At 39.6% G+C, this 21,383-nt stretch overlaps 1 protein-coding gene across 1 annotated transcript in view; it reads left to right on the top strand.

Annotated features, from left to right (window-relative positions):
* The window catches only part of zgc:110329 (uncharacterized protein LOC550500 homolog), a 78,772-nt gene extending 59,054 nt beyond the window's left edge, over positions 1 to 19,718 (top strand). The window contains exons 6-8 of the mRNA XM_060907601.1: positions 12,252 to 12,302; positions 12,714 to 12,830; positions 17,101 to 19,718. Coding sequence (XP_060763584.1) covers positions 12,252 to 12,302; positions 12,714 to 12,830; positions 17,101 to 17,439 — 507 coding nt within the window. The 3' untranslated portion in view covers positions 17,440 to 19,718. The remainder of the gene's footprint in view (positions 1 to 12,251; positions 12,303 to 12,713; positions 12,831 to 17,100) is intronic.
* The last annotated feature ends 1,665 nt before the right edge of the window (positions 19,719 to 21,383 follow it).

Genomic DNA, 21,383 nt, shown 5'->3' on the forward strand with positions numbered 1-21,383 from the left:
ATAATCTCTCGCGACTCCTTATTCATTATGATCTCTCGCGACTCCTTATTCATTATAATCTCTCGCGACTCCTTATTCATTATACTCACTCTCTCGCGACTCCTTATTCATTATACTCACTCTCTCGCGACTCCTTATTCATTATACTCACTCTCTCGCGACTCCTTATTCATTATAATCTCTCTCGCGACTCCTTATTCATTATAATCTCTCGCGTGACTCCTTATTCATTATAATCTCTCGTGACTCCTTATTCATTATACTCTCTCGCGACTCCTTATTCATTATACTCTCTCTCGACTCCTTATTCATTATAATCTCTCGCGACTCCTTATTCATTATAATCTCTCGCGACTCATTCATTATAATCTCTCGCGACTCCTTATTCATTATAATCTCTCGCGCGACTCCTTATTCATTATAATCTGTCGCGACTCCTTATTCATTATAATCTGTCGCGACTCCTTATTCATTATAATCTGTCGCGACTCCTTATTCATTATAATCTGTCGCGACTCCTTATTCATTATAATCTCTCGCGACTCCTTATTCATTATAATCTCTCCCGACTCCTTATTCATTATAATCTCTCGCTACTCCTTATTCATTATAATCTCTCGCGACTCCTTATTCATTATAATCTCTCCCGACTCCTTATTCATTATAATCTCTCGCGCGACTCCTTATTCATTATAATCTCTCGCGTGACTCCTTATTCATTATAATCTCTCGCGTGACTCCTTATTCATTATAATCTCTCGCGTGACTCCTTATTCATTATAATCTCTCGCACGACTCCTTATTCATTGTAATCTCTCGCGCGACTCCTTATTCATTATAATCTCTCTCGCGACTCCTTATTCATTAAGGAGTCGTGAAAGATATAATTAATAAGGAGTCACGAGAGAGATTATAATGAATAAGGAGAATAGAGAGATTATTATGAATAAGGAGTCGTGAAAGATTATAATGAATAATGAGTCGCGAGAGATTATATTCATTATAATCTCTCGCGACTCCTTATTCATTATAATCTCTCGCGACTCCTTATTCATTATAAATCTCTCGCGACTCCTTATTCATTATACTCTCTCTCTCGACTCCTTATTCATTATACTCTCTCTCGCGACTCCTTATTCATTATAATCTCTCGCGCGACTCCTTATTCATTATAATCTCTCGCGTGACTCCTTATTCATTATAATCTGTCGCGACTCCTTATTCATTATAATCTCTCACGACTCCTTATTCATTATAATCTCTCGCGACTCCTTATTCATTAAAATCTCTCGCGACTCCTTATTCATTATAATCTCTCTCGCGACTCCTTATTCATTATAATCTCTCTCGCGACTCCTTATTCATTATAATCTCTCGCGACTCCTTATTCATTATAATCTCTCTCGACTCCTTATTCATTATAATCTCTCGCGACTCCTTATTCATTATAATCTCTCGCGACTCCTTATTCATTATAATCTCTCGCGACTCCTTATTCATTATAAATCTCTCGCGACTCCTTATTCATTATACTCTCTCTCTCGACTCCTTATTCATTATACTCTCTCTCGCGACTCCTTATTCATTATAATCTCTCTCGCGACTCCTTATTCATTATAATCTCTCTCGCGACTCCTTATTCATTATAATCTCTCTCGCGACTCCTTATTCATTATAATCTCTCGCGCGACTCCTTATTCATTATAATCTCTCGCGCGACTCCTTATTCATTATAATCTCGCGCGACTCCTTATTCATTATAATCTCGCGCGACTCCTTATTCATTATAATCTCGCGCGACTCCTTATTTATTATAATCTCGCGCGACTCTTTATTCATTATAATCTCTCGCGACTCCTTATTCATTATACTCACTCTCTCGCGACTCCTTATTCATTATAATCTCTCTCGCGACTCCTTATTCATTATAATCTCTCTCGCGACTCCTTATTCATTATAATCTCTCGCGACTCCTTATTCATTATAATCTCTCGCGACTCCTTATTCATTATAAATCTCTCGCGACTCCTTATTCATTATACTCTCTCTCGCGTCTCCTTTTTCATTATACTCTCTCTCTCTCGCAACTCCTTATTCATTATAATCTCTCTCGCGACTCCTTATTCATTATAATCTCTCGCGCGACTCCTTATTATAATCTCTCGCGCGACTCCTTATTCATTATAATCTCTCGCACGACTCCTTATTCATTATAATCTCTCGCACGACTCCTTATTCATTATAATCTCTCTCGATTCCTTATTCATTATAATCTCTCTCGATTCCTTATTCATTATAATCTCTCGCGACTCCTTATTCATTATAATCTCTCGCGACTCCTTATTCATTATAATCTCTCGCGACTCCTTATTCATTATAATCTCTCGCGACTCCTTATTCATTATAATCTCTCGCGACTCCTTATTCATTATAATCTCTCGCGACTCCTTCTTCATTATAATCTCTCGCGACTCCTTATTCATTATAATCTCTCGCGACTCCTTATTCATTATAATCTCTCGCGACTCATTCATTATAATCTCTCGCGACTCCTTATTCATTATAAATCTCTCGCGACTCCTTATTCATTATACTCTCTCTCTCGCGACTCCTTATTCATTATACTCTCTCTCTCGCGACTCCTTATTTATTATAATCTCTCGCGACTCCTTATTCATTATAATCTCTCACGACTCCTTATTCATTATACTCTCTCTCTCGCGACTCCTTAGTCATTATACTCTCTCTCTCGCGACTCCTTATTCATTATACTCTCTCTCTCGCGACTCCTTATTCATTATACTCTCTCGCGACTCCTTATTCATTATAATCTCTCGCACGACTCCTCATTATAATCTCTCGCGCGACTCCTTATTATAATCTCTCGCGCGACTCCTTATTCATTATAATCTCTCTCGCGACTCCTTATTCATTATAATCTCTCTCGCGACTCCTTATTCATTATAATCTCTCTCGCGACTCCTTATTCATTAAGGAGTCGTGAAAGATATAATTAATAAGGAGTCACGAGAGAGATTATAATGAATAAGGAGAATAGAAAGATTATAATGAATAAGGAGTCGTGAAAGATTATAATGAATAATGAGTCGCGAGAGATTATATTCATTATAATCTCTCTCTCTCGACTCCTTATTCATTATAATCTCTCACGACTCCTTATTCATTATAATCTCTCACGACTCCTTATTCATTATAATCTCTCACGACTCCTTATTCATTATAATCTCTCACGACTCCTTATTCATTATAATCTCTCACGACTCCTTATTCATTATACTCTGTCACTACTCCTTATTCATTATAATCTCTCACGACTCCTTATTCATTATAATCTCTCACGACTCCTTATTCATTATACTCTGTCACGACTCCTTATTCATTATAATCTCTCACGACTCCTTATTCATTATAATCTCTCTCGCGACTCCTTATTCATTATAATCTCTCACGACTCCTTATTCATTATAATCTCTCACGACTCCTTATTCATTATAATCTCTCACGACTCCTTATTCATTATAATCTGTCACGACTCCTTATTCATTATAATCTCTCACGACTCCTTATTCATTATACTCTCTCTCTCGCGACTCCTTATTCATTATACTCTCTATCTCGCGACTCCTTATTCATTATACTCTCTCGCGACTCCTTATTCATTATAATCTCTCGCACGACTCCTCATTATAATCTCTCGCCCGACTCCTCATTATAATCTCTCACGACTCCTTATTCATTATAATCTCTCTCGCGACTCCTTATTCATTATAATCTCTCACGACTCCTTATTCATTATAATCTCTCACGACTCCTTATTCATTATAATCTCTCACGACTCCTTATTCATTATAATCTGTCACGACTCCTTATTCATTATAATCTCTCACGACTCCTTATTCATTATACTCTCTCTCTCGCGACTCCTTATTCATTATACTCTCTCTCTCGCGACTCCTTATTCATTATACTCTCTCGCGACTCCTTATTCATTATAATCTCTCACGACTCCTTATTCATTATACTCTCTCTCTCGCGACTCCTTATTCATTATAATCTCTCTCGCGACTCCTTATTCATTATAATCTCTCTCTCGACTCCTTTTTCATTATAATCTCTCTCTCGACTCCTTATTCATTATAATCTCTCACGACTCCTTATTCATTATAATCTCTCACGACTCCTTATTCATTATAATCTCTCACGACTCCTTATTCATTATAATCTGTCACGACTCCTTATTCATTATAATCTCTCACGACTCCTTATTCATTATAATCTCTCACGACTCCTTATTCATTATACTCTGTCACGACTCCTTATTCATTATAATCTCTCACGACTCCTTATTCATTATAATCTCTCACCACTCCTTATTCATTATAATCTCTCTCTCGACTCCTTTTTCATTATAATCTCTCTCTCGACTCCTTATTCATTATAATCTCTCTCGCGACTCCTTATTCATTATAATCTCTCACGACTCCTTATTCATTATAATCTCTCACGACTCCTTATTCATTATACTCTCTCACGACTCCTTATTCATTATACTCTCTCTCGACTCCTTATTCATTATACTCTCTCTCGACTCCTTATTCATTATAATCTCTCTCGACTCCTTATTCATTATAATCTCTCGCGACTCCTTATTCATTATAATCTCTCGCGACTCTTTATTCATTATACTCTGTCGTGACTCCTTATTCATTATAATCTCTCTCTCGACTCCTTATTCATTATAATCTCTCTCGCCTCCTTATTCATTATAATCTCTCGCGACTCCTTATTCATTATAATCTCTCGCGACTCCTTATTCATTATAATCTCTCGCGACTCCTTATTCATTATAATCTCTCGCGACTCCTTATTCATTATAATCTCTCGCGCCTCCTTATTCATTCTACTCTGTCACGACTCCTTCTTCATTATAATCTCTCTCTCGACTCCTTATTCATTATAATCTCTCGACTCCTTATTCATTATAATCTCTCTGGAGTCCTTATTCATTATACTCTGTCACGACTCCTTTTTCATTATAATCTCTCTCTCGACTCCTTATTCATTATAATCTCTCGCGACTCCTTATTCATTATAATCTCTCTCGCGACTCCTTATTCATTATAATCTCTCTCTCGACTCCTTATTCATTATAATCTCTCTCTCGACTCCTTATTCATTATACTCTCTCGACTCCTTATTCATTATAATCTCTCTGGACTCCTTATTCATTATAATCTCTCTCGACTCCTTATTAATTATAATATCTCTCTCGACTCCTTATTCATTATAATCTCTCTCTCGACTCCTTATTCATTATAATCTCTCTCTCGACTCCTTATTCATTATAATCTCTCTCTCGACTCCTTATTCATTATAATCTCTCTCTCGACTCCTTATTCATTATAATCTCTCTCGCGACTCCTTGTTCATTATAATCTCTCTCGCGACTCCTTATTCATTATAATCTCTCTCGCGACTCATTAATTATAATCTCTCTCGCGACTCCTTATTCATTATAATCTCTCTCGCGACTCCTTATTCATTATAATCTCTCTCGCGACTCCTTATTCATTATAATCTCTCTCGCGACTCCTTGTTCATTATAATCTCTCTCGCGACTCCTTATTCATTATAATCTCTCTCGCGACTCATTAATTATAATCTCTCTCGCGACTCCTTATTCATTATAATCTCTCTCGCGACTCCTTATTCATTATAATCTCTCTCGCGACTCATTAATTATAATCTCTCTCGCGACTCCTTATTCATTATAATCTCTCTCGCGACTCCTTATTCATTATAATCTCTCTCGCGACTCCTTATTCATTATAATCTCTCTCGCGACTCCTTGTTCATTATAATCTCTCTCGCGACTCCTTATTCATTATAATCTCTCTCGCGACTCATTAATTATAATCTCTCTCGCGACTCCTTTTTCATTATAATCTCTCTCGCGACTCCTTATTCATTATAATCTCTCTCGCGACTCCTTGTTCATTATAATCTCTCTCGCGACTCCTTGTTCATTATAATCTCTCTCTCGACTCCTTATTCATTATAATCTCTCTCGCGACTCATTAATTATAATCTCTCTCGCGACTCCTTATTCATTATAATCTCTCACGACTCCTTATTCATTATAATCTCTCACGACTCCTTATTCATTATAATCTCTCACGACTCCTTATTCATTATAATCTCTCACGACTCCTTATTCATTATAATCTCTCACGACTCCTTATTCATTATAATCTCTCACGACTCCTTATTCATTATAATCTCTCACGACTCCTTATTCATTATAATCTCTCACGACTCCTTATTCATTATAATCTCTCACGACTCCTTATTCATTATACTCTGTCACGACTCCTTATTCATTATAATCTCTCACGACTCCTTATTCATTATAATCTCTCACGACTCCTTATTCATTATACTCTGTCACGACTCCTTATTCATTATAATCTCTCACGACTCCTTATTCATTATAATCTCTCTCGCGACTCCTTATTCATTATAATCTCTCACGACTCCTTATTCATTATAATCTCTCACGACTCCTTATTCATTATAATCTGTCACGACTCCTTCTTCATTATAATCTCTCACGACTCCTTATTCATTATAATCTCTCACGACTCCTTATTCATTATACTCTCTCTCTCGCGACTCCTTATTCATTATAATCTCTCTCGCGACTCCTTATTCATTATAATCTCTCTCTCGACTCCTTATTCATTATAATCTCTCTCTCGACTCCTTATTCATTATAATCTCTCTCGACTCCTTATTCATTATAATCTCTCACGACTCCTTATTCATTATAATCTCTCACGACTCCTTATTCATTATAATCTCTCACGACTCCTTATTCATTATAATCTCTTTCGACTCCTTATTCATTATAATCTCTCACGACTCCTTATTCATTATACTCTGTCACGACTCCTTATTCATTATAATCTCTCACGACTCCTTATTCATTATAATCTCTCTCGCGACTCCTTATTCATTATAATCTCTCACGACTCCTTATTCATTATAATCTCTCACGACTCCTTATTCATTATAATCTCTCACGACTCCTTATTCATTATAATCTCTCACGACTCCTTATTCATTATAATCTCTCACGACTCCTTATTCATTATAATATCTCACGACTCGTTATTCATTATACTCTCTCTCTCGCGACTCCTTATTCATTATAATCTCTCACGACTCCTTATTCATTATAATCTCTCTCTCGACTCCTTATTCATTATTATCTCTCTCACGACTCCTTATTCATTATAATCTCTCTCTCGACTCCTTATTCATGATTATCTCTCTCTCGACTCCTTATTCATTATAATCTCTCTCTCGACTCCGTATTCATTATAATCTCTCTCTCGACTCCGTATTCATTATAATCTCTCTCTCGACTCCTTATTCATTATACTCTCTCTCGACTCCTTATTCATTATACTCTCTCTCGACTCCTTATTCATTATAATCTCTCTCGACTCCTTATTCATTATAATCTCTCGCGACTCCTTATTCATTATTATCTCTCGCGACTCCTTATTCATTATACTCTGTCGTGACTCCTTATTCATTATAATCTCTCTCTCGACTCCTTATTCATTATAATCTCTCGCGACTCCTTATTCATTATAATCTCTCGCGACTCCTTATTCATTATAATCTCTCGCGACTCCTTATTCATTATAATCTCTCGCGACTCCTTATTCATTATAATCTCTCGCGACTCCTTATTCATTATAATCTCTCGCGACTCCTTATTCATTATAATCTCTCGCGCCTCCTTATTCATTCTACTCTGTCACGACTCCTTATTCATTATAATCTCTCTCTCGACTCCTTATTCATTATAATCTCTCGACTCCTTATTCATTATAATCTCTCTGGAGTCCTTATTCATTATACTCTGTCACGACTCCTTTTTCATTATAATCTCTCTCTCGACTCCTTATTCATTATAATCTCTCGCGACTCCTTATTCATTATAATCTCTCGCGACTCCTTATTCATTATAATCTCTCTCGCGACTCCTTATTCATTATAATCTCTCTCTCGACTCCTTATTCATTATACTCTCTCGACTCCTTATTCATTATACTCTCTCGACTCCTTATTCATTATAATCTCTCTCGACTCCTTATTAATTATAATATCTCTCTCGACTCCTTATTAATTATAATCTCTCTCTCGACTCATTCATTATAATCTCTCTCTCGACTCCTTATTCATTATAATCTCTCTCTCGACTCCTTATTCATTATAATCTCTCTCGACTCCTTATTCTTTATAATATCTCTCGCGACTCCTTATTCTTTATAATCTCTCTCGCGACTCCTTGTTCTTTATAATCTCTCTCATGACTCCTTGTTCATTATAATCTCTCTCGCGACTCCTTGTTCATTATAATCTCTCTCGCGACTCCTTATTCATTATAATCTCTCTCGCGACTCATTAATTATAATCTCTCTCGCGACTCCTTATTCATTATAATCTCTCTCGCGACTCCTTATTCATTATAATCTCTCTCGCGACTCCTTATTCATTAAGCAGTCGTGAAAGATATAATGAATAAGGAATCACGAGAGAAATTATAATGAATCAGGAGTCGAGAGAGATTATAATGAATAAGGAGTCGAGAGAGAGATTATAATGAATAAGGAGTCGTGACAGAGTATAATGAATAAGGACTCCAGAGAGATTATAATGAATAAGGAGTCGAGAGATTATAATGAATAAGGAGTCGAGAGAGAGATTATAATGAATAAGGAGTCGTGACAGAGTATAATGAATAAGGAGTCGCGAGAGATTATAATGAATAAGGAGTCGCGAGAGATTATAATGAATAAGGAGTCGCGAGAGATTATAATGAATAAGGAGTCGCGAGAGAGATTATAATGAATCAGGTGTCGAGAGAGATTATAATGAATAAAGAGTCATGAAAGTTTATAATGAATAAGGAGTCACGAGAGATTATATTCATTATAATCTCTCTCTCTCGACTCCTTATTCATTATAATCTCTCTCGCGACTCCTTATTCATTATAATCTCTCTCGCGACTCCTTATTCATTATAATCTCTCTCGCGACTCCTTATTCATTAAGCAGTCGTGAAAGATATAATGAATAAGGAGTCACAAGAGAGATTATAATGAATCAGGAGTCGAGAGAGATTATAATGAATAAAGAGTCGTGAAAGTTTATAATGAATAAGGAGTCACGAGAGATTATATTCATTATAATCTCTCTCTCTCGACTCCTTATTCATTATAATCTCTCGCGACTCCTTATTATAATCTCTCGCGACTCCTTATTCATTATAGTCTCTCGCTACTCCTTATTCATTATAATCTCTCTCGCGACTCCTTATTCATTATAATCTCTCACGACTCCTTATTCATTATAATCTGTCACGACTCCTTATTCATTATAATCTCTCATGACTCCTTATTCATTATAATCTCTCTCTCTCTCTCCCCCCCCATACGTGTGGTGTTAGCATGTGGTCTTGCTGTTTGTTCACAGTCTCACTTTCTCTTTCTCTTGCTCTCTCGCTCTTTCCTGAAGTTTCTCTTGCTTTCTCAAAGTCTCTCTTGCTCTCTTTTTTGAATCTGACGCACCCTAACTTTCTCTTGTTCTCGCTCTGTTTCTCTGTTTGTTGATCTCTGGCTGTGTCTCTCTTTCTTGTTCTTGTCTTCCTCTCACACACTCACTCCCTCACACTCTCTGTCTCTCTTCTCTGATGCTTTTTTTGTAGACCCCTTTGCTCTCTGAGTCTCTCTTTGTGGTTAGAGAGAGAGAGAGTGTGTGTGTGTGCACGCTGGCTGATGGAAGTTGTTTCATGCATGTAGTGCCTGAGTGTATTGAATTAGTTGCACTTCGCTCTGTAGAGACCTCTCTTCATCTTCCTCTGCTTTTACTCTCTTTCTCTCTCTCACGTGCTCTCTGTCGCTCTCTTTCTCTCTCATGATAAATCTGTGTGATGCCACTGGGATGCTAATGCACTGATTCTAAGGAAAGTCTGGAGGTGGAAGGACAAGCTGCTTGAAACAAAATGAGGCATGAATGAAGATGAAGAACTCTCTCTCTCTTTCTCTCCCCCCCCCCCCCCCCCATCATCATTTCCTCTAGAAATCTGAGTCTTGGTATTTCTGGAGGATCTGAAATCGCTAAAACAGCTGATCATCCAATTATTGGCGCTAATAAATTAATTAAACCCATTACACATCAGGGGCGGCACGGTGGTGTAGTGGTTAGCGCTGTCGCCTCACAGCAAGAAGGTCCTGGGTTCGAGCCCCGGGGCCGGCGAGGGCCTTTCTGTGCGGAGTTTGCATGTTCTCCCCGTGTCCACGTGGGTTTCCTCCGGGTGCTCCGGTTTCCCCCACAGTCCAAAGACATGCAGGTTAGGTTAACTGGTGACTCTAAATTGACCATAGGTGTGAATGTGAGTGTGAATGGTTGTCTGTGTCTATGTGTCAGCCCTGTGATGACCTGGCGACTTGTCCAGGGTGTACCCCGCCTTTCGCCTGTAGTCAGCTGGGATGGGCTCCAGCTTGCCTGCGACCCTGTAGAAGGATAAAGCGGCTAGAGATAATGAGATGAGATGAGATTACACATCATCCTTAATGAGACGAGGTCACTGAAAGCTCCTTGCATTCTTTTCCATGTTCTCCCACTGCACCTTGAACACTTTTAATAATTTATAGCTCGCTGGCTGTTTAATCTTTTATACAACCAACGCCGACTGACCCCTCAGCGTAACGCCAGATATATAACGATCTGTGTTCTGTACATTATGCAACACCATGCTTCTTTAATCGCGAGCGAACGAGCGCAGGCGGTCATGTGACCCCATTTCAGCCGAGACACCAGTGCACACGGCGCAGCCAGAGCACCACAGCATCGACGCTGAGCATCAGAGATCGCCTTCACCTGTCTGTGTCCCACCGAGATCTAATCATGTAAACAAGGGGAAAAAAGGAGCTCCATGCTGCTGTAAAGAGACATCACGGGACCTGGGGTGTGAAATGGAGTGACATGAAGTGGAAAGTGTGTGTGTATTATACAGCTTCTTCCTAAATTATAGACTTCACATTTAAAGGCGTTCACTGTAGCCTTAGCCGTTTTTACCCAAGTGCAAAATTTTGCATCCCCCTTGGATACTGGGTGGAGAAATAGATGATGAATTCTGCTATTAAAGCCAGGCATAATGAACAGATGTAGTTTTTAAGTATTAGTGCTTCTCGGAGTGCTCTCCGGTTTGGGATACGGCTGAAATCTTGGATGAAAAGCCCTTTTTGATATGTTGATCTTCTTTTAAGATCTGCACTTCTAACACCTTGGTTCTCTGAGCGAAGAATAATAAACACAACACGGCAGCCCACGTCTCATTCTTGCCAGCTGCAACCCTGACTTCCTGATTCTCATTTCTCATATAACAAGCGCCAAGAATAACCATGCAAATGACATCAACAAAGTGAAAACACCGTCTCTCTGTCTGTGTCACTCTGTCTTGCTCCCTGTCTGTGTCTCGCTCTCTGTCTCACTCTGTCTCTTTGTCTTGCTCTGTCTCGCTCCCTGTTTCTCTCTGTCTGTTGCGCTCTCTCTCTCTCTCTCTCTCTCCCTGTCTTGCTCCTTGTCTGTGTCTCTGTCTGTCTGTCTGTCTGTCTGTCTGTCTGTGTTGCTCTGTCTTGCTCCCTGTCTCTTTCTCTCTGTCTCCCTGTCTTGCTCTGTCTCTCTCTCTCTCTGTGTCTCCCTGTCTTGCTTCCTGTCTGTGTTTCTCTGTCTGTGTCTCTCTGTCTCACTTTCTGTCTCTGTCTCGCTCTCTGTCTTCTGTCGCTCTGTCTTCGACTCGTTCAGTATCATGCTAGCTGAACGGAATATATCTGATATACCACAAGAAAAAGCCAGCCAATATTATTTAAGTGTTTGATTCCTCTGACTGCAGAGCATTTTGCCAACAATTGCACTTTTTATTCAGAAAGATTTTTTCTTTTTATTCATTTAGTGCTACTTTAAGGTTGTCAAACGCCTGCAAAACAAGTTATCGCAGCCGGAAACAAATACGACCTTCACAAGAAAGCGCAAAATTTTCAAATTAAGGAAATTAATCGACACCTTCTGGCCAATCACAATCCAGAACTCAAAAGCCTTGTGTAATAATGAGATATAATAGTTGTGTGTGTGTGTGTTTTTTTTTTTTTCAGCCTGGAGAAGTAGTAAACACACTGTGTGGCTATAAGACTCTTACCAAACAGGTGCGTACGCTTCTTATGGTCCTAAATCGTATATTCATTTCAAAACAAATGCTTGTTTCATCCATCTTGAAATATTGGATTTCTGGTTCAAGAAGCAAACACTACTGCAATCCACCAGTAATGATGATAAAAAGGTTTTATGACAGCATGCTTCCTGTGACTCACCTGCTTATTATCCTTTATTCCAAGGCCTGATTGTTTACTGGCAAAACCACGAAACGCGTCTTTACACCCTCAGCCACTGCTATTCACGACCTCCGGCTTTACGAGGTCATTTATTCAGACAAATTGAAGCAGTGTTACTGCCGCTGTCTCCATTTTGCCATTCCGCAGGGTTGTTGTGTGTGATGATGTCTGGAATCATTTTGCCATTTCATTTTCCCACCCCCCCCCACCCCCGTCTGTGCACAGCGTGAAGATTTGGACGATGTCATACACGTGCGAGGATGTATTCATGCTGTAAACCTGTGGATGGGCGACAACATCGGGGCCACTGTAGGAATCTGCTGCGCCGTGGGGTTGCCTCAGGTTAAACATCTCTATTCCATTGTCTTTTTACTGTAGTATTTCATTTATTTTTCCTGAAACGCAGTATGGATAGTTTGGGATGTGGTCATTCATATAGCTGTTACTAGAAACCCAATCAAGCTGAATTTTGGTGGACCGAACCATTGTGTTAATGTGTATTTGGATTCATAATGATGGCGTAAAAGACATGGCTGCCATGAGCCAGTCAGCAGTTTAAAAACACTGGCATTGAGCTGCCATCATGAACACTTGAGCATCTGTGGTCTCTTACTGGCCACAGGGGGCACTGCTTGTGAAGGGTGCTTGGACCCCGCAGATCGCCACTTCCTGTTATATTTCATCTTCATATTGTTGACCAACTTCTCTAGACTTTTTATCTGTTATTCTATCGACTGGACATGATGTTCTGAATTAATGAAATGGTGCCATCGTGCACCAAAAGGATCACAGCAAGCAATCACTTGTTCAAGTGGTCAAAACACATGAACATGGTGTTGCTATGCAACCAATAAATATAAACTCTGAGATTTTAGAAAGTTTAAAAATTTCCTGAACTTGAAGGTAGCTAAGGTGCAGTTAGATGCAACTTCGACATAAAAGGCAAACAGTCAAACACAAAATAGACCATTGTTAACAATTTTAAACATAACCATTGCTGTTACCTAGCAACCCTTGGTCAGGAGAAAGACACCATATTTGTTGAAAACTTGACTTCTATGGGTTCTGCCATTTTGAGGAATGTCACCATTGCAGGCAAAATTCTTCTTGGAAACTTGGTGAACTCGTGTCACTTTGTCCCAAAACTGAGGACTCTTGAACCCTGAGTTCCATCATTTCCTACCTGAGCAGGTTCTTGTTGAGTAAAACCAATGGAACCCCACTCCAGCTGTACATCTTTCACTTCAGGAAAATGTGTAGATATGACTCTGCATAGTAATTTGGGCAGAAGGTTAAACATGCCAGGAACAGGAACATTCCCCAAAGTGAAGTCTGCTGTGTTGCGTCAGCCATGACCCAAGAACCAGGAACCACGTCTGACTGACCTTTCAAGATGCCAATGTGTCAAACAAATTTTCTGTCCAGCTGATGCACACCTTTTTATCTTTTGCTGAAAAGAACCTTTTCACTTGAGGCACATTTTCACCACAGGAACCTTTCCAGAAATGCAGGAACTTTAGGCATGGTTCCACTCAGGGAATCTTTTAAGGAGCTTAGAACCACTGGATATTCTTTTCAGGAACTCATCAATTTAAATGTTTGAAAGACAAGAACCTTTCAGCAGGCCCATTTTACTACAGACACCTTTTCAATGGCTCAGGCACATTTTACCTCGAGACCAAGGTAAGCAAAGCTCACCAGTAGCACATGTGCAGCAGAGATGAAACGCATCACCAAGGCCCAGAAGAAACAAGCTTCACGGAAGGTTCAAACTATTGCCACCCCCACTACAGCACCTACCCACGCGTGACATGTGGGCGTACCTTCAAAGCCCAGATTGGCCTCATCAGCCACCTCCAGACCCACAACCACCACCCACCAAATTGAAGTCATAGTCCTCTTCGACCCCAAAGGATGAACATCTTCATCACCTCTAGACCTTTTAGGCAATTTTGCCTCAGGATCATTTTCATTAGCCCTGGACTAGACCCATTTTTCTCCAGGAAACATTTCAGTAGCTCAGGAACTTCAGCGTGATTTTATTTTTTTTTTACTTCAAGAACCTTTATAACAACAGCCCAGGAACTTTAGACCCAGAACACTTTTCAGCAGCCTGAATAATACATTTGTTCCACAGGAACCATCTTGGTAGTCCATGAACTTTTCAGAAGCTCTCGAACTTTGGGCACCTTTTATTGCAGGAACCTTTTCAAAATATGTCTGTGAAGGTTCTCAGTCATCCAGGTCATCGTAAACCGTAGGTGCTAAAGAAGGCAACTGGACTTGCTTGACATCCTTGAAGACGTTTCACCTCTCATTTGAAAGGCTTCTTCAGTTCTGTCTGATTAGTGGGGAGTTCCAGGTATTTATCCTCGAGTGGACCAAAAGCAACCCTAAGGAGAGTTGTTGAGGTCACGTGGGCCATTGACCCTCTCAATCATCCTGTAGGTGTTACACTGGAGGCCAGGTGTGAACGGTGTTAGCAACCTAGAGGGTCAATGGCAGAGAGAGCCAACGACCCTCTAGGCTGCTAACACCGTTCATGCCCAGCCTCCAGTGACCCTAACAACCTACAGGATGATTGAGAGTGTCAACGACCCATGTGACCTCAATGACTCTCCTTAGGGTTGCTTTTGGTCCACTAGAGGATAAAATACCTGAAACTCCCTACTAGTCTGACAGAACTGAAGAAGGCTTTTGGATGAGAGGTGAAACATCTTCAAGGGTGTCAAGCAAGTCCAGTTGCCTTCTTTAGCACCTAAGGTTAACCTTTTAAAAAGCTCACAAACTTTAAAGCCAATTGTACCTCAAGAAATGTTTCAGCAATTTAAGAACTTTAGGGCCAGTTTCACCACAGGAACCTTTTCAGCAGCTTAAGAACTTCAGGCCAATTTATGAAAAGAATCTTTTCAGCAGTTGAAGAACTTTAAGCCAGTTTCACTCCAGGAACCTTTTCAACAATGTAAGACCATGAGGTGCAGTTTTACCTCAGGAACCCTTTAGGAAGAGTTTCACCACAAGAACTTAAGTGTTTTCTCCCCATTTTAACCACAAGGTACAAATGATGAACTCCAGGCACTGAAACGCAGGAACTGTTGGCAAGATTCCAAACAGGAAGATCTGTACATCTTTTCTGCCTCTCACAATCTCCCTGAGACTTGGTCCTGTCCTGCCCTTTCTACCACCTTCTCTCTCATTCACTCCCCACACAGACAGGGGGTAGATAACATCAGGGGCAGCAGATGGTGCCCGACATCACCATTAACACTCTCCAGCGCTGACATCATCAGAACGCTGCTTTAGCTAAAAGAGCAGAGACATGCAGTCTGCATTCGTCTGCTATCTTTCATGACTATGGTCCTTTGATCTAATGGAGATATCAAAGACGTGCTTTAAAACTACACCAGGCTCCGTCTCGGGTTTGAGGAGTCCCGATTTGCATAATACCACGAACACAAGGCATGTTTTCACCACAGGAACCTTTTCAGGAACTTGGGTGCATCTTTCTTCAACAGGACGTAAAGGCACTTTTTTTTCTACAGCAGGAACCTTTCTCAGAAATGCAGGAACTTCAGGGACATTTGTCCCACAGGAACCTGCTCGGGATCTTCGCAACTTAGTTGTTTAAGTCAGGAATGTTTTCAGAACTTTAGGTACGTTTCCACTTGAGGAATTTATTCGGAAGCTTAGACATCTTAGGTGTATGTCTGCAAGGGTATTCGCAGGAATTTTTCAAATTCTTCAGAGTCTGTGGGGTTTTTTTAATTTATTTTTTTTTCAGAACCAGGGACTGTTGGAGGTGGAGCTTTCTATTTTCAACATTGCTCATTAGCTAATGACTAACTTGCGATATAGTTTGGACTAATAGTAGCATGGTAGCATCTTATTTTGCAGAACAAATCAACACAACAAAGAACCCGAGTTTAGATCTTGGCTTTCGACATATTCAGTGATTTTTTTTTTTTTTTTTTGCCGTAATTTGTCATGGTAAATAATTGTAAATGGACGTCCCGGTTCCTCCAGGAACCTAGAACTCGTTCCAGGAACTATGTAGCTCTATGTACAAACTGAGATGCGTGTTCACCCTGTTTGAAACGTTTCCCTATAATTAGCTCGTTCTTGTCTTCAGAAGTCTTCTGATGGCTCAACAGAACCCATGGTAGTCTGGCATGCGAGTGATGCTAAGTGAAATTATGCTAAGGCTAAAGGCAAATTTTGTAACTGGTAATTAGTAAATGTCGTTCCAAACAATTTTATTTAGGTCCAATTTTTTTTTTGGTCAATTGCAGCAGGAGAAACATTCTGCAGTAGATCTTAATTAATACTTCATGTGAAGGTGACGTCTGCAAGGGTTCCTCCTTCACACTGCCCATCTTCAAATGCTCCAATAAAATTTCATTTCCATGCCTACAGGAAGTAGTCGACTATCTTCGGAAAACTTGTTTGTAATGACCAGTCGGAGGCTTGAACAGGTGTACCATGTTCAAGCCTCCGAACATCAGCTGTTCAACTCTGTAGATGTTGCTTGTGGAAGCCAAAAGAATGCTCCTTCTACATGAAGTATGCTCAGGCCTTTAGATCATTTCATCACTGCGTTCATTCCCCTCTGTAGCTTCTGGGCATCGTGCTGAGCTGCGTCTTCTGGAACCTTCTGGTGGAGATGAGCGAATCCGTAGACATGGTGGACTTCAAGATACTCAAGAAGGCTGGATTCGACTACAACGAACTGGACCTGTCCGGCGCCGGCTGGTGCATGTGCCTGCCCCGTGTTGGCGGCTACCTGCCTATGCCTTACACAGAACCGGAACCGGAACCACAGCCGGAAACAGAAGTCCTGATCCCTGATTTTGATTCTGATCCTGTGACCTTAGAGCAGGTACAGGCTGAGATATCCCTCAGCCAATCGAAACAAGACAAGCCCGGGATGGACGAGGTGGACAATCGGGTGTAGAGGTCAGAAAGGGAACCGAAGTGCATTTCCTTCACCTGTTTTTTAAAAATTTGATAGTGATTTTAATTTATTTTTTACTTTGTATTCGAGGAGCACAAGATCTTTTATTGCACTAACGAGTCTTGCACAACAACCCGGGTTTAATGGAAAGGGAAACGGTTTTCTTTTGTCAAACGTAACATAAGGGATGTGGTTGTTTTTTTTAATAGGAGTTAAAAAAAAATTTAGCAACAAAAAGGGAATGGGTTCCCCCCCCCCCACACACACACACACATTTGTCGGGTTTCGCTTGCTGTATTCATCATGTTCCTTTAACTGTGACTCATTTGATCAGCGAGTGAAATTTCCCAATCCCAGATCCCATTTTAAAACGTGAGCTCGGATCAAAATGTTCAGTTATTTCTCTTTGTCATTTATTTATTTGGGTGTAATGCTTTCAAAGTGAACACGGGTGTGGAGCTATGTGCAGATGTTAGAAATGGGGAATTCGATTTGACGTTGCTGCTGTTCCTGTTTACAGTCCTGCGGGTAGAAATTAAATTTGAGACACTAATTCAGGACGACCTATTGCCTTAGTCACTACCATTATTTTTTGTTGTTTTTGTTGTGTTTTATTTTTTCAATCAGTAATACCTCAAGCTATTTCATGATAGCCCTATGTGCAAATTTTTTTTTAATAAGAATAATTTTTTAAAGTTTGATGATCAGTACTTGAAAAGTAATGTTTATAATAATGCACATTTTTTTTTATTCAGTATTTGTGCTTTCAGTTAATATGCTGTAAGCTCAAGTGCATGTGGTTTTGTAAATGATTTAAAAAAAACAAATGGAGACCATAGCTGACATTTTCAAAGTGGTTTGATGGCTGTAGTTTGTATTGTTTTTTTTTATTTTATTTTTTTAAAGCATTTTCTTATGACAGAACAGGTTATGAACAAAACTTTATATAAACTTCTGTCTCAAAACACACCCAGTTCTACAGTTCTCCCGTGGTTAAAGACACTTCCTGACACCTATGTTCATGTTCATGAACAAACCTTCGCTCTAACGCTACAGGAAGCTTTTTTTTTTTTTTTGAGCTCTGTGGTGAATTTGTACCACAGCACTTAGACTTTGACCTTTAACTTAAACATGTTAATACACACTACAGCCCTGTTTGGATGGGATTCGTTCTACATGGTACACCGAGAGTAATTCCTAATCCATTTGATTTTTCATCTGTGCCAGAATTCTCTAAATTTCCTATATTCATGTTAAATATATTAAATACATATATCACCAAATTATATCATGCAAATTCTAGGACTGTTATAAATAAATGAACAAGTAGCAGTACCTGTATCATTGTCCTTAATAATTCCTTCATAATTTAATGTTAAATGCTGCCGATTTATATAAGTAATTATTCAATCCACGTCCACTGGATGTGAGCAATCGCATGCTCTGATTGGCTATTCTACTACTAGGATATCAGCTTATATACCATGAGTAGAGAAAAACAAAATGGCGGCGCGTGTTGCTGAACCAACAGAGGACGAAATAAAAACTACTCGAAAACAAATCCCTAAAAAAAAAAAAGCAACAAAATATGGAATGAAAGTATTTGATAGATCTTTTAAAATTAAATTTTCAAGAATTATTATTATTATTATAGCATTTTTCACAAATTGCTCCTGTCATTTCACCGGTTTGTTTACATTCTGAGCAGAAATGATTTTGTCGGACATTGTGTATAAAGATTTTATTATCAAATTTGCAAAAAATAAAAGTTGAAATGCTCTGTTTCTCAAAATCCAGTGAATGTGGATAGAATAAAACAGTTACTCAATCACGTCGTACATGGCTTATAGTCGAGCCATCAGCTCATGTACGACTCGGTTTTGTGGAATAACTGTTAAATATAGCTCATATAGCCCACAATTCAGAAGTTCAATTCATAAAATAGAGAGAGACTAATCCCATCTGAATATGGCTATTTTATAAAAGTTTCTTTGAAAATTATTATTTTTTTAAAGTAGGCTTATAGCAACTTTTTTTTTTCCTTCTCTCATTCCTTCCTTGTACACTACATTGTTCTTGTCATTTCAGTACACAAATGAAAGTAGCATATTTCAGACCCTAAACATGTCTCGGCTGTAGAGACAGAGTGAATTGTACACTGTGAGGTTTTTGGCTGTACTGTTCCTTTAAGCTTGTTGCTGAAGACAGAACTTTTCTGCACCACTGGCCTTATAAAAACTCCACTGCGGTCCTCACCAATAAAATATGACTGACTTGAATTTGTTCCCAAGCCTGTTTATTTCCCATCGTATACGAGACAAACTGACATCTCTCTCTCTCTCTGTCTTTACCATCTTGCCTTTGTGGTTTGCTGCTCTATCTGCTTTCTAGAAGGCTTTGTTGCTAGGCACTGTGGGTGAAACTCTGCAGTTGATGCTTGGAAAACAGCCAGAAACCTGCAGCACTCAGCTCAGACTTAAAGGATTTGGTTCTACCCACGGAACCCTCCTGGTGCCTGTCATGTGTGTGAGCTAAATTAGACTTGAATTAAAAAACATCCAGATATTCACCTGATGCTGAATTTAAAATGGCACCAAGACACAAGTCCAGCAGAATGAAGGGACCACCTGGTCAAATTTGTTATTAATTTAACTCGGTCACTTTTCACGTGCACTCTCTCAGGCTCTGGACGAGTAACAAGTGCTGCAACTGGAATAATTATAGCAATGACAGGCGGGAAATGAGCCGTGGAGCCAAAATAGCACTTCACTCACTGACAGCAAGAGGCATCATCATCATCATCATGAGAATAATAATTTCAGCCTTTATGCGAGTGATTATGAAACGATAACTACCAGTCTTTCAGCTATTCCTCTGTCCATATGCGACAGTATGTTGGTGTGAGGCTTCAGGACCTAATGCTAATGGGAGATATGAATGCCAATGTGGGTTCAGATAACACAACAGTGAAAGAGCAATGGGAACACGGGGTTGTGGTGACATCAATGACAATGGCGAACGTCTAGTGGGCTTCTGCATGAATAATACAGTGGGGCAAAAAAGTATTTAGTCAGCCACCAATTGTGCAAGTTCTCCCACTTAAAAAGATGAGAGAGGCCTGTAATTTTCATCATAGGTACACTTCAACTATGAGAGATAGAATGGGGGAAAGAATCCAGGAAATCACATTGTAGGATTTTTAATGAATTAATTGGTAAATTCCTTGGTAAAATAAGTATTTGGTCACCTACAAACAAGCAAGATTTCTGGCTCTCACAGACCTGTAACAACTTCTTTAAGAGGCTCCTCTGTCCTCCACTCGTTACCTGTATTAATGGCACCTGTTTGAACTCATTATCAGTATAAAAGACACCTGTCCACAACCTCAAACAGTCACACTCCAAACTCCACTATGGCCAAGACCAAAGAGCTGTCAAAGGACACCAGAAACAAAACTGTAGACCTGCACTAGGCTGGGAAGACTGAATCTGCAATAGGTAAGCAGCTTGGTGTGAAGAAATCAACTGTGGGAGGAATTATTAGAAAATGGAAGACATACAAGACCACTGATAATCTCCCTCGATCTGGGGCTCCACGCAAGATCTCACCCCGTGGGGTCAAAATGATCACAAGAACAGTGAGCAAAAATCCCAGAACCACACGGGGGGACCTAGTGAATGACCTGCAGAGAGCTGGGACCAAAGTAACAAAGGCTACCATCAGTAACACACTACGCCGCCAGGGACTCAAATCCTGCAGTGCCAGACGTGTCCCCCTGCTTAAGCCAGTACATGTCCAGGCCCGTCTGAAGTTTGCTAGAGAGCATTTGGATGATCCAGATGAGGATTGGGAGAATGTCATATGGTCAGATGAAACCAAAATAGAACTTTTTGGTAAAAACTCAACTTGTCGTGTTTGGAGGAGAAAGAATGCTGAGTTGCATC

Source organism: Neoarius graeffei, chromosome 24, assembly GCF_027579695.1.
Source record: "Neoarius graeffei isolate fNeoGra1 chromosome 24, fNeoGra1.pri, whole genome shotgun sequence".
Lineage (NCBI taxonomy): Eukaryota > Metazoa > Chordata > Actinopteri > Siluriformes > Ariidae > Neoarius > Neoarius graeffei.